General features: G+C 35.9%; 1 protein-coding gene across 2 annotated transcripts in view; it reads left to right on the forward strand.

The window, feature by feature from the left end:
- Positions 1-15,467, forward strand: part of LOC123674080 (FK506-binding protein 2) — a 39,196-nt gene extending 23,729 nt beyond the window's left edge. The window contains exons 2-4 of one of the 2 annotated variants that reach the window (XM_045608939.1): positions 12,388-12,664; positions 13,364-13,536; positions 14,865-14,983. In XM_045608939.1, coding sequence (XP_045464895.1) covers positions 12,388-12,664; positions 13,364-13,536; positions 14,865-14,880 — 466 coding nt within the window. In that variant the 3' untranslated portion in view covers positions 14,881-14,983. Of the gene's footprint in view, positions 1-12,387; positions 12,665-13,363; positions 13,537-14,864 lie in introns of both variants that reach the window. The other variant, XM_045608940.1, reaches the window with a different exon arrangement.
- The last annotated feature ends 238 nt before the right edge of the window (positions 15,468-15,705 follow it).

A 15,705-nucleotide genomic window follows, 5' to 3' on the forward strand; every position in this document is an offset into this window, starting at 1 on the left:
ACAAAATAATACAAAAATAATGTTTCTCAATATTGAGAAACCTCCAGGCTTTGTTTGATTTCATAATTTTCCATCCAGGATCTAAGACACATGAGGCAGCTTATAGATTAATCGCGTAACCTATTCCGGGTTTTTATAACTGTAAGAGCAGCTCTGGAAAATTGTATTTCAACAGGAGCTGAAGATGCTGGCGTTGATTGAAAATCTTAGGCCGTTTTGGCCAAGTTTGAAAGAATATTTCTGAAACTACCAAAATCTACCAATAGATTTCATAGAAATGTGAGAAAACTACTAATAAAGTCACACTGGCGAATGCTTCAGTCTCTCGGCGCTCGAGGAATCTTGAGTGACGCACACGGTTTCGATTCATCACATCACTTACTTGTCCCAGCAGTTCAAATTTTTCCACCAGTTCAACTATTGCCGGCCAGAAGTGCTTTAGTTTAGCGAACTGTGACTTTTCACCAATTTTGTACATAGTGATTTTAACAATTTCACTGCCTTATCAAATCGTGTATCGTTCCATTTTCAGTAATGGCATAGTTTTTTCTTGTCAAATGTCAAAAAATGACATATTTCAGATCTCAAAATGAAACGTCCTATTCAAAACCTTATTTGAGTAACCAAACCAATTTTGAACGTCAGAAACGAAAATATCATAACTAAATTACAATTGAATAGACCAAAATATCTTCATAGCAACATACGTTTGAAATTTCCTGATTCTGTGTAATCGATATTGTAGGTAGCAAACTGTGACGTCATCAGAGAATTTATGACAGTTTGGCGATTTTTTGAGAAGAATTATTATCAACAGTTTTTGGGTCGATTAGGCTTTAATGAACTATTATTCCCAAAAATGAAGTATGAATATTCCATGGCGAGATAAATTTTTGTACCTATGTTTTAAAGTAGACTATAATCTTGATGTTTTAGTGGCAAATTCTTCTTCCGTGGAAGTAACTCTTATATGAATTTTTCATTACATATAGAAAGTCTTAAACCTTACGATGTCAATGAATTATTGAACAAGCTTCATGAGTTTTCCAGAGAATTACTTCGCTCACCTGCCAACTAGACCGTTGTTGATGTGAGAAAACAACTTATTTCTTTTACACGACAAGAATTTCATTAAATTATTTCGTACAGAGTGGTCAATTTTGGATGACAGCCTGATCAAAATTACTTTAGATGTAATATCATGAATGTTACAGATAAAAAGTGCAAATAACTTTCAAAATATGTTCTACCTTCTACTACACATGCTGTATCGCTTCTCATTCTTCGAATTGAGAATCAAACAATTTGAAATAAGAAATAATGGAAATTTACAGATGTTCTGTAGGTTTTTAAAAACCCTTACATTGATAATGCTTTTGAACTATTATTATTATTATTATCGTTATAAGACTGTAAGGAAAAATTGTAAAAATACAAAATTTCTGAAAAATTCATGATTTTTTTCGGTAAAATTTGAATTTCATTAGCAATGTGAAAGCGAAAATTATATTTGAAAAAATCATCACACCAAGAACTACAAGTGCAAACCTATTCATGTTTTATGTGACAAATACTAATATTTATTACTTATTATTCATAAGCAATCGTTTGTAATACTCAGATATAATTTGAAATCAATTGGTGTAAAATTATGAATACCTATTCTGTTTCTTCATTAGAATCATTTCTAAAACTCAAGTCTCCGTTTTTGCGGGTGATTAATTATATTCAATAATTTTTATCACTTCCATTTCGCATGATATGATTGATGATCATCAATTTAAAATTGATGATTTCGAAACCAGTGAAAGTATGGATGTCGCTGGTACTTTCTAAACTCATAATTCGTTCTCTGAAACGAATGGTAGACGTTCCGTTACACATTTTCATAGCATGTTAGATTTAAAACAAATAAAACATTCATATGTTGTATTTTAAATGGGTTTTTCCACAATAAAGAATGAAATTTCACTTAGAAATGTTCGATGCTCTAGTAAATAGTATGCATCAATGAAGTTTCAAACGATTATTCACACATTATTGACAACACCTACTCAACATTTTAGAGAACGTTCCCCAAACAGAAATCCCATAATTTCGTCACGATGTGTGTACTTTTAGAATTTGAGTCTAGAATGGTCTCAAAAAATAAGGTTCATCTCGTCGATGGCGAATCAATTCTCGCCGGCCGGCCGGCCGTAAACACGATGACTCTTTCTTAATGGGCTTAGGCATACCTAATGCGAATAAGGTTTCGGTAAATATGGCAATTCGAAATATTGATTTAACATTTTCCCAAAGAAAGAGCTCACAAGGTTTGGAGATAATTTCATCACCAAATTTTGTTTTCAAAAAATGCTGGGTGGCAGGTGGCACCATCTTGTTGAAACCACATTTACTCCAGGTTATTCTAGAAAGAAAAAAATCAGTTAACATTATTCTATATTATTCTTCATTTACGGTCACTCTTCGACAATCACTCAGCCAGCATGAATTTCACACATCACAGTGATTTTGTCTGGATTTTATAGTGTCCCAACTCTTTTATATGAATTTTCATAGCTGAATAATATTTTCGCTTAAATTGTTAATCATTTGTAGTTGTTCAAGAGCAAACTCAGAGAATAAACGATGTTTACGTTGGTATAATGGCGTCAGAGTATTTTCATTCAGTTGAATGTTATAAGGATGTAAACCCAAATATTTTCTTGAAATGTTGTTGTTTGAGAATGATTTGATTGTTGAGAATGACGTCGTACCGATACATTTGGATATTCTCTTACACTTGCTTTGTCGTAGCGATACTTTTGTATCGTGTAAAGATAATTCAGTTTCAAATTTGTCTACGATACAACGAATAATGAATCGATTACAACAATTTCAAAATAGAAAATTAAATACATTATTTCATGTAGATATGGAATAAGTTTTTCTATATTCATACAAAATATGACGTTGATCACTTCATGAATATCTTAAAATATTTCCATCAAATGGATCTATATTCATGTTTAGTTTTTATGTAGAATAATCACACAAATGTTCATGCCGAAATTCATATCATCTAGATGAAATAATGGACAACGATGAAATAATAATAAATCTCATCTCAAATAATATACAATGTATCCGTAAAGTATGGAACAAATTCATTTTTAGCAGAACAGACCATTTTAAAAAATAATCCTGAAACATGTCGATTTTTTATTTTAATTTACCGTATTATAAAATAATAATCTAATATACAGGGTGAATTACTTTCGATTAATGACGTCACCGTCATTTTTTTTTTAATGGACACCCCCATTTTATCTCAATTTTCCGATTACTCTAGCTGAGCTGATTCCAAAAATGTATCACATGTTGATTCCAATTGGTACAGAGTGAACAAAAATAGAATAGTTTTGTGTGTGCTCATAAAGTAACGCGTAACATTCTTTATTAGTTAAATTAACAATATTATCAAAAATACTCATTGTTTAGCGGCAATTGGTTAGAATGTAACACCCTGTGGTTTGCTACATTTTTAGATTGATAAAAATGAGCTGTTCCCAAACATGTTTGGTACTTGTGGTCTAGCAGACAGAATATGAAAAAAATTATTTCTTATTTTTATACATTTTTATTAATTTAACTAATAAAGGTGTTAATTTAACTAATTAAGAATGTTACGCGTTACTTTATGAGCACACACAAAATTTATATTTATATTTTTGTCCACCCTGTACCAATTGGAATCAACATGTGATACATTTTTCGAATCAGCTCAGCTAGAGTAATCGGAAAATTGAGAAAATGGGGATGTTCTATTTAAAAAAATGACGGTGACGTCATTGCTAGAAAGTAATTCATCCTGTATATTAAAATTAAAAATCGACGTGTTTCAGGATTATTTCTTAAAATGATCTGTTTAGCTAAAAATGAAGTTGTTCCATACTTTACGGTGTATAAAACAGATCTTGTTCATTATGCACAACAAAGTAAACATTTTGATTGGCATAAATATACTCAAATTATATCAGATAAAGGTACCGAATGTTTCAACCAATTCAATTCATCTGAATTGGCCACTTCATATCTCGAAAATGTCAATAATCTTCGGGTTGTTGAACAAAGCTCCCAAAACAATATATCCATTCATTTATACCTCTGGGAGATCCGCCATTCAATTAGCAACCACATGAAGGTTTTTTTCATTGCACTACAATGACGGTGCCGTTACAAAAGCTGTATCTATAGATTGTCAGTCACACTATCAACTGGTTGAAATGGACACAGGAAGAGTTGGAATGGAAGCGATTTGACACAGAGGTTCTGGTAATTAATCATGAAAGGAACTGGGACAGACAGTAGAATGTCCGGGGCGCTTTCCACCAGAGGCGGCTGATGAGGGATGGTGAAAGGGGCAGTAACCTCCCCGTAAATCACTTTTCTAGGATTTAAACTTATAGTTAAATTCTGAACGTATATATGGAACTCTAAAACTGTTTTCTCAATACTTGCTGAATTAAATTTCCACAATTAATCGTATTTTCTGTGAAAACAGAAAAATCACGTGCCGCCACTGGATTCCACTGAAATTTATATCGTGTATTCTGCAATGTGAGACAGCGGGTGGGACAGATAAATGGAATACAGTTATACTCAGTAATATTCAGATCGCGACATCGATTTGTGGATTCTAAACGTAAGGAATGAAAATCTTTAAAAGTAACGGAAAGAGAAATTGGCACAGTAACTGTGAAAGTAACAAATTCTCACACATTTGTAAATTTGCAAGCCGTAAAGTTATAGGTACACAAAAAACGATTTTTTTGCTATTCTCTCTCGAAGTCTTGATGTAATTATCAGAAAATTTCAAGAGAATACAGAAATGTCCTTCTCTTATCGATGTACCTCCTTTTATACATATATCAAGTGCGAGCGCCACTGTTCTATCTAGTAAGAACCCAAAACTCATTCAAATTCTTTATTGATCCCTTCGACATTACATTATTTTTCTGGAAACGCAGGTTCTCTTATTAGAGGACATTGTGTCCCATTAAGATTAAATAAGTATGTATAAGCTGAATGTGGTATTTCATCAGTGCCAATTAGTTATTGGAAATCGCAAGATTTTGCTTAGAGTGTCCTAGAAGTTCACTTCATTGTCCATCGCTGGCTAATACTTTCTCCCATCTTTCGAGCAGTGTACGAATCGATCCAATTTTTTACTTCTTCAGAAAACCGGAAGTGCTGGTCAGTCAGGCCGTTTGTTATTGATCGAAACAAGTGATAATCCGAAAGAGCAACCTCCAAGTACATATGTCTTGACCACTTTCGCAACATGGGGTCGAGCATTGTCATGCTGTAAAATCACTTCATCATGTCTCTCGTTGTATTGCGGCCGTTTATCTTTCAATGCTCAGCCCAAACGTATGGATTGCGTTCAATAATGATCGCCTCTAATTGTTTCAGTTTTAACAACTCCCACCAAATACTGAGCATGACCTTGGAAATGTGAATACACGGTTTGACCGTCAACGTGAGAGGGTCGAAATATCTCCATGATTTTCTGCGCTTGGGATTATCGCAATGAACCTATTTTTCTTCTCCAATCACAATGCGATGCAGACCCCTTCCATCTTTGCCTGTTGCTGTTCACTAGCAAACAAACTCCGTTCAACATATCTCGGCTTCAACTCGTACGGTACCCAATTTCCTTGTTCTGAATCATTCCCATGACGTTCAGCCGTTTTGAAATGGCTTGTTGCGTCACTCCCAATGATCCTGCCAATTCTTGTTGCGTTTGACACTAGTCTTGATCAAGTAATGCCTCCAATTCTGCATCTTCAAAACCTTCTAGCTCCTACCGCCAAGCTGGTCTTCGATGTCTAAATCACCGTTCTTGAAGCGCTGAAACCACTCTCGGCTATTTCTTCCATTAATAGCGGCCGCATCATAGGTATTTGAGAGCATTCGATTAGCCTCAGCCGCAGATTTCTTAATATTGAAGCAGAAAATTATCTCCCGCAAATGACGAGAATTTGGCTCGTAAGCTGACATGTCAATCAAGAATAATTTTATAATGCAGCCACAAATCGACTAATATTTCGATGGCGTTATGTTAACAAATACCTAAGCTTAATTTATGACATCTACGACCTACTCATTTCGACTACCACTTACCACCACAGCCATCTATAGCAGAACGGCTGAAGCAAAGTTGTCAGAATTTCAATCAAGAAACCACCCCCTGAATTTTTGACAAATCTTCACCAAACACCCTCTATATATAGAACAACAATTTTGCCCCAATAAAACCGAGTTTAACTTAATCCCGGATTAACTCACTCTCCTCCAAAATTTTTTCGTCGACAAGCTTAATCCACCCAAACACCGAAACGGCACAGACAACAGCTATGCTAGGACAGTGGGGAGGGAGATCATCCCCATCTGGGGACATTTAAATTATCGTCTGGATCGATCGCGGCGCCTCCATCGGCTAATAGAGGCAAAGTATCGCAATCCCGCGGTTTATTTGACACATCGGGTCATTTCCCAGGAGTGCGGTGCGTTATCGTAGGACACAGTTTGCGGCGTCGGCCGCAGTCACAATGCACGTAAAGTTTCAGCGCTCTCCTCGCTGTCCTGGATGAGATACGGCCGCTCGGGCCGATTGAACACGCCAGATTAGCCGGTTATCGAGTCCTCGATTCTGCGGCGGCCTGCTAGATTGTGCCGATGGGCACACAATAGACGGTTTAGACTGCTGGAATTGTCGGCGTGTTGATGAGTGATTAGAGGTTTACAGGTACTAATTAGGTTTGTGAAGGGTTTCATTTTGAATAGGCCGATATCTGGGCAACTGTCATCTTTTGACATTTGACAGGTGAAAACTATGTCATTGCTAAAAATGGAACGATAGACGCTCAAAAATTCACTGAATAAAATTGTAAATAAAATTGAGCTGTTGGGACAAGTTAGTGATGTGAAGAATCTTAACTGAGAATATTGCTGCTGTAGACGAAAACTTGGTAATTAGGCATTCCACAAATGACATTACAACGTATTTTTTTAAGACGGTTTTGCCGTCGACGTGGAAGCATGGCCGGGATATCCCCATGATTTTCTGCAATGAACCCATTTTTGGTCCCCAGTCACAATGCGATGCAGAAATCCCTTGCGGCTTGGCCTTGCATGCAGCATTTTACAACAAGCAAACAAACGCCGTTCAATATCTCTCGGCGTCAACTCGTACAGCACCCAATTTCCTTGTTTCTAAATCAATCTAATAATCCTGCCAATTCTTGTTGCGTTTGATACGAGTCTTGATCAATTAATGCCTCCAATTCTACATCTTCGAAATCCTTCTCTCTTCCACCGCCATGCTGGACTTTGACGTCAAAATCACCGTTCTTGAAGCGTTGAAACCACTCTCGGCACGTTCTTTCACTAATACCGGTCTCACTATAGATACATGAGAGCATTCGATGAGCCTCATCCTAAGATATCTTCATATTGAAGCAGAAAATTGAAACCTCCCGCAAATGACGAGAATTTGCTCGGGCCGATTGACCACGCCAGATTAGCCGGTTATCCAGTCCTCGATTCTGCGGCGGCATTCTAGATAGTACCGATGGGCACAATAGACAGTTTGGACTGCTGTAATTGTCGGCGTGTTGATGAGTGATTAGAGGTTCACAGGTACTAATTAGGTTTGTGAAGGGTTTCAATTTGAATAGGCCGCTATCTGGGCAACTGTCATTTTTTGACATTTGACAGGTGAAAACTACGTCATTGCTAAAAATGGAACGATAGACGCTTAAAAATTCACTACTTATATGGTGAATAAAATTGAGCTGTTGGGACAAGTTAGTGATGTGAAGAATCTTAACTGAACAACTGAGAATACAGGGTGATTCACCGGGAAGGCCTATTAGACGTTTATGGAAAACTAATCATAATCTTGAACTGAGAGTTTTGTAAAGGGTGTTTTTTTAAGAGCTATAGAACTTAAAATTGCAATAAAACAACGATGGATTATTCGATTGACATGAATTTTATTTATCAGCAAGATAATCTTGTGGCATTACATTTAAAATATGATTTTTGGCATATGACCGCCACATGGCTGGCTCGGATGTAGTCCAATCTGGACGTCCAATTTTCGATGACTTTTTCCAACATTTGTGGCCGTATATCGGCAATAACATGGCGAATGTGGCCTCCCAATGGTCAAGGGTTTGTGGCTTATCCGCATAGACCAATGACTTTACATAGCCCCACAGAAAGTAGTCTTGCGGTGTTAAATCACAAGATCTTGGAGGCCAATTCACAGGTCTAAAACGTGAAATTAGGCGGTCACCAAACGTGTCTTTCAATAAATCGATTGTGGTACAAACTGTGTGACATGTTGCGCCGTCTTGTTGGAACCACAGCTCCTGGACATCATGGTTGTTCAATTCAGGAACAAAAAGTTAGTAATCATGGCTCTATACCGATCACCATTGACTGTAACGTTCTGGCCATCATCGTTTTTGAAGAAGTACGGACCAATGATTCCACCAGCCCATAAAGCGCACCAAACAGTCAGTTTTTCTGGATGTAACGGTGTTTCCACATACACTTGAGGATTAGCTTCACTCCAAATGCGGCAGTTTTGTTTGTTGACGAAGCCATTCATCCAGAAATGCGCCTCATCGCTAAACAAAATTCGCTTATGAAAATTGGGAACAACGGCAATCTTGGGCCCATTCGACGAATCTACGCCTTACTTGATGATCGTTTGGCTTCAATTCTTGCACCAGTTGGAATTTGTAAGCACGCAAACCAAGATCCTTCCGCAAAATCTTCAATAAAGTGGATGGACACAGATCCAATTCCTGTGCTCGATGGCGGATAGACTCATTCGGGTCTTCCTCAATGCTACGCTCTACAGTAGCAATAGCTTCTTCTGTACGCACCGTACGGCGTCTCTGGGGATGCGAATTATCAATAAGAGTAAACGTGGTGCGAAAACGTTCCATGGTTAATCGAATTAACTACTCTGATGGACGATTTTGTCGACGATAAAATGGACGTAGTGGCGATACGTATTCCGCACAGAACCATTATTTTCGAAATAAAATTGCACTATTTGTAAGCGTTGTTCAGGCGTAAGTCTATTCATGATGAATTGCCAAACCAAACTGAGAATAAATCACTTGACAGTTGTTAAATCGGTCGCCATCTTGAACAGTAATGCCAACTCAAAGTTATATACCTCGAAAAAAAACACCCTTTATACAAACAAGAAAATTATGACTTTCAGATGTTAGTTAACAATTAGAAAATAATAACAATAAATGAGTTCATTCAAATAAATTAAGATGTTATTTGTCTGATGCGTGTTATTGCCACGAAAACACTCCACTTATAATTGACATGCGGATTTAAAGACCCTATAGGACGCACCGAATAAAATCTGACCTCATCCGGACCCCTGATTCTCCCCAGGATTGATCTGACGACCCTAGTTCCTCGTGCTGTTGGGATATTTATTCGAAAATGCCTCAGAATCCATCAGGCTAGAGCAGGCAGCCAAGCCAGACAACTTTATTTCTTCGTGTACTCACCTGTACAAAATTCCCAACAGCCCTATAATAATTATTTACTACCACCTTCCTATCCTCAGGTAGGCGGGCGTATAAGGAATCCAGCTAAATGTTTAATCAGAGAAGAGGCTGACTTGTCCCACGGGAAAAATTTCTGTTTGGGGAAAGGCAAGCGGAATCGTATCACGATTTCGAGTTATCAAAGTGATGAATTGATTCCCGACGAGATATATGATTCATCGATTGGCGTCTGGATCGTCTCAGTTTACTGGATTATGTTTATTTGAGCTCGATTTTATGTTGAGGATTTCCCATTCGGAATGTTGTTTGGTTAGACTGTAATTCTATTTCTATTGGTGATTTCGAAATCAGTCGGTACGTGTATAGGTTAGACGCTAACGCCATCTGTGTTTGGAAACTAAACTAAAACTAAAAACTTTAAAAACTAATCTTCGCCCTAGTTGAAAAAAAGTTCTGTACTTCCTTGAAGCGATCCCAGATACTGGAGTTCATTAGAACTCTGGAACTGGAGAACGAGCTGTAGACTACGAATGGCGAGGACAGCTCTGATATTGATGGCACAAAAGACCATAAATATGTCTTAAATATATAAATAAAAGGAGAAAATTTCGTGGTGAACGTTTTCAACCCCAAAAGAGGTATTTATGACTTCTAAATGCACGTTTTGGAGCTAACTGATTGGGACCACTTTGAAAATTGGTTACACTAATGCACTTAGGAAAAGTGTATTCGTCCAATTGAAAAATCCCCGGTCTGATGCACAGATGGCAGGGCTAGTATTAAATTCATATGATTTTTAGTTAATACCAACCTTCAAACGATACGTGTCAAAATTTGACAGCAGTCCGTCCATTAATTGAAGCAAAATCTTGGCTTGATGAAGAGTTTCCGGGGTCTGCACCAGGAAAATCAATTATCAGTCATCACTGAAAGTATGCTAAGGTTAAACGTGGTGAAATGAGCACCGAAGACGGCACACGCAGTGGACGCTCAAAAGAGGCTGTCACTGTCGAAGAAATAAAAAAGTTCACAAAATAATTTTGAATGACCGTAAAGTGAAGTTGATCGAGACAGCAGACATTCTGAAAATATCATCTGAACGTATACATTTCATCATTCATGAATATTTGTACATGAGAACATGTGTGCAAAATGGGTGCCGCGCGAGCTCGCACAATACATCAAAAGCAACAACCTGTTAATGATTCTGTGCAGTGCTTGAAGCTGTTTAAGTGCAATAAACCTGAATTTTTAAGTCGATATGTGACAATAGATGAAATGGCTCCATCATTTCACTCTGGAGTCCAATCGACAGTCAGCTGAGTGGACTGCGCACGATGAACCGAATCCAAAGCGAGGAAAAACAGTCAGCTGGCAAGGTTATGGCATAAGTATTCTGGGATGCGCAAGGTATAAAATTCATTGATTACCCCCAAATGGGCCAGACCATGAACAGCGATTATTATAAAGCGTTATTGGATCGTTTAAAGGATGAAATCGTTAAAAAACGGCCCCATTTAAAGAAAAAAAGGTGCTATTTCATTAAGACAATGCGCCGTGTCACAAATCAATGAAAACAATGGCAAAATTGCATGAATTGGGCTTCGAATTGCTTCTGCATCCACCGTATTCGCCTGATCTGGCCCCCAGCGACTTTTTCCTGTTCTCAGACCTCAAAAGAATGCACGCTGGTAAGAAATTTAGCGCCGATGAAGAAGTAATCCCCGAAAATGAGGCCTATTTTGAAGTGAAAGACAAATCGTACTACAAAAATGGTATCGAAAAGTTGGAAGATCGCTATAGTCGCTGTATCGCCCTCGAAGGCAACTATATTGACTAATAAAATCGAATTTTGCCAAAAAAAATGTGTTTTACTATAGTAGACCGGGGACTTTTCAATTGGCCTGTTATTAATCTTTCTAGAGAATATTTTGAAAAACAATAAACTCACACAACTAGTTGTGTAATGATGGAATATCACTCAATGATTTCAATTGGATTCCTGATTGAAAAAACACATGAATACAATATTTCTCCAAACAATATTTTTCAATTATTTCAAGTCGTTATAAAATTTGCCCTTATTCCTTAAATAAAACATTACAGCCCCACCAACAAATCTCATATCGATAGTATGCCGTGTAAGCCATGCAGAAGGAACATCTCTCGAAGACACAGGATTTTCGAATTACCAGAATGGAATAATCAGGACGTGTCGAATAGATGTAAAAATTTTACGATTACGACTTCCTTCTCTTGGCAGAAGCGCAAACTGATTCATGAATATTTGATGTATACTCTTGACTCCTTCGCCTGGCACATGTGCGTCCTGGTGTGGAGATGTCTAGTCACGTGATATTGTGTTTTCTGGGAGATGATCGAGAAAAATGTCATTCCGTCTTGTTTATTTCACTGAATAGTAGAAGATGTTTAGACGGTTCTTCTGGGGAGATTCATGAATTATTATAATTTATTGTTTTTTGGTAAATGTCAAAAGAACGAGGATGTTCTGGAATGATCTTCTGGTCCCAGTTGACCTCGTCTGATATTCGTTTGATTATCATTAAAACTAGATTTTAAGACTCGATCGTGTATTTATTTATTTTAATTTATGAGTCAATTCATAAAATATGAAATAGAGAAAGAGAAGCTCTGTAACAATAGGATGTAGCAAAAAAATACTTATGAGGGGACAGAATTTTTATTTATTTATCATCAAAACTTTTTATCGGAAATAGAATCATAAAATCTTAGTACAGCTAACCTCAATTCGATCCTTCTTCCCTTCTAGCTTCGACAGAGACCAACCTTTCTCCTTCAAACTTGGAGTTGGCCAGGTGATCAAGGGATGGGATCAGGGACTCCTGGACATGTGCGTCGGTGAAAAGAGAAAGCTCACCATCCCTCCAAGCCTAGGCTACGGTGACAGGGGAGCAGGAAACGTCATCCCAGCTGGAGCCACCCTTATGTTCGAAGTTGAGCTCATCAACATCGGAGATGCCCCACCACCAACCAATGTCTTCAAGGAGATCGACGCTAACAACGATAGCCAACTTAGTCGTGAAGAGGTAAAGTAACCTAACCTCAACTAACCTAACTTTTTTCTTTTTGGAGGTGGTGGACCTAAACCGGGAGGTAGACTGGCGCTTTTGGTTTCTTCTGATTTACTATGGGCACTGGCTGCTTGATTGCATGTTGAAACTGGTGGACGCTTCGTATGTTTCGTTTTCACGATAGTTGGAGATGATGATTATCTTATTGTTGCACCTAAATATAGCAGATTCAAACTCGAAAGAACTATATATTATTGATTTTTGAATTACACGATTTTACTCAGCAGTCATGTTTAATCAATTAAAATTTTTTAATATAACATAAAGTTGTGAAGAGGAAGCAAATGGGCAGATGCATTCTCAACACTCCGTGATCAAACTTGATTTTGAAATTTCATGTTGATCGCAAAACCAGAACTATAGATAATTTAAGAAGAATATCAAAACTGTGATCCCAATCATTCTAAAAGTTTACAATTGCAATAAGGCTCAACTGTACTGCAGAAATTAGCTAGTGGATTGTTCAAATATTGTCTGGCCTGTAATGCACTTTATTTTATTCGTTATTTTCATTTAGAACACCAAAATTTGACGAATTTATTTTTCACTAACACCTTATTGCTTTGTAGATGATCATATCACGTTTTTTCAAAGTGTCTGTTGCACCATTTTCTTTATTGTTTGTATGCACACCGAATGTTTTTGGGATTTTAGGTAAGTGAATACTTGAAAAAACAAATGGTAGGAGGAGAAGATCAAAGCGAAGACATCAAAAAGATGATGGCAGATCACGACAAGTTGGTTGAAGAGATTTTCCAGCATGAAGACAAGGACAAGAATGGATTTATATCTCATAGTGAATTTTCAGGTCCCAAACATGATGAATTGTAAGTTGCGATAGCTTACTTCTGAGAATTTTAGTTACATTAAATTATTATCAGGGTTTGCTCCATATTGAAGAGCATTTTATGTATTATTCAGTTTTTGAAAGTTGTACATACTGTGTAGATTTAATCTCTCTTCCACTTACATTATAAAGATACTTAATTTTTTACAATTTTGTACTCAAAAAGAAATCGGTTATGTTCAAAATATAAAATATTTTTCTATACAAACAGTTTTACTGTATATTGTCAAAATATATTTGTATATTCGAATTTGAAATAAATATTTTCTTCCTAACTGTCTATCAATTCTATAAGCTTTCAGTTTCTTCACACAATAACTTAGTTGATAGGACTCACGTTGAAGGATGAGCCAACACTTAGTTTTTTTTTGAGAATAATTATAATTTTAACCACATTTGCAATCTACTATCGACTTTATGGGCAATTTGGTGGTGTGAAGGTAAGAAATCGGAATTTTCCTAACCTATCTCCTTATTTTTCTGCTATGTAACAAAAAAACTCTGCATGCTCTGATGTTCACATAAAATAGATAATATATTAGAATGGCTTATTAAATCTTGTGCACAATAATGATGCTTAATTATAGATTCTGATAGTTTGGAAAAACATTGGTGTGGAACTATATAAAAAACTAACTTTGATAATATCTTTATAGGTTGCGATACCTTAAATTTTTTGAAACTGATTTTGAAACAAGGACCACGAATACTCCAATTATTTTTTTTTAATTTATACTCATCTATACATTCATTTGTCTCATTTGCAATTTTCCAAATGTAAATGAGTATTTCAAATTCAAAATGAGTGCAATTTAATTGGAAATTTACATTTAGTTTAGTAAAATTGAATTTCATTTGTTGCTGTAGGAACCTACAAATGCGGAAAGTAGTTTTCGATCAAAGTGGATAGGTGGCGCCAGCCAAAAAAAAAGGATGATAATTATTCCCAATAGCTACCTACTCTGGTTCCTTTAAATTAGTTATTCTCTCTGTAGATGGCGCTTAGGAAGGTCTATTAGTTTCACAAAGGAAATATTTTTGAAAATGGGATAAAATTGCACCTGAAATGTTACTTTGATCTCTATTTTATCCCTTCTGTACAAAGCAACACATGTCCATAATTGCACAACTTACAATTCTCGAATATAAGGAGTATTAAACAGTCCATTAAATAATCGAATCACTTTTTCAATTTTCACGAAACATTTCATTACTAAAGGTATTCTATTTCAATTAGGAATTGAATAAGAATTCAACTGATCGACAGTCTCTTGTTGCAAACTAAAATATTTGATTTGTATTTCTTAGGTCAGCGAGCATCTGAAAAAACAGCTTATAGCAGTAGAAGGAGAGACGGATGAAGTTAAAGAGATGTTGAAAGAACACGACAAATTGGTCGAAGAAATTTTCCATCATGAGGACAAAGACAAAAATGGATTCATTTCCTTCACGGAATTTTCAGGCCCTAAACATGACGAACTTTAATGAATATTAGTAGTTTCTTTCACCATTGATTTGATCCTGAAACCGTCAATTAAATTTTTAGTGTTAATTTTATTATTTATGTTTTAATTACAGTCAGGGATTTGAATGTGAATTTTTATTTTAACAGACTCTCTTTCTATTTTATTGATCAAACTGTTTTTACTATACTTCCAATTATTATGAATGTTTTAAAATATTTCTGCTTGTTGAGAAAAATTACTAATTCACATCCTACTCTTTTATTTTAGCTAATTCACAGTTATGAAACTACGACTGAATATTTTGTAGTAATTAGTTAATATAAGATTATATACATGCAATGAAGTACTTCTTTTTATTCTACATGCTACTGCTGTTATATTTATATTATATATTTATAAGATATATTTGTAAAATAGGCATTAAATAAATTTTTGTATGGTTGAAGAGTATCTTTATTGAATCTTTTTCATTATTATTAAACAATGAATTAAAATTTTTGGTAATTCCTTATGTACCTATAACATAAATAATAATTTCCACCAAAGAAACTGAGCATTAATATATAACAGGTAAAAGAATTTACCTTTAATCATGTATCCTCGAAGAGAAATATTCATAGTGATTTTTTAATCAAAGCCTATGAGTTATTCAAAAATAGGAGGTAGTTGGAAAATAAAAAAAA

This window comes from Harmonia axyridis, chromosome 2 (assembly GCF_914767665.1).
Source record: "Harmonia axyridis chromosome 2, icHarAxyr1.1, whole genome shotgun sequence".
Classification (NCBI taxonomy): Eukaryota; Metazoa; Arthropoda; class Insecta; order Coleoptera; family Coccinellidae; genus Harmonia; species Harmonia axyridis.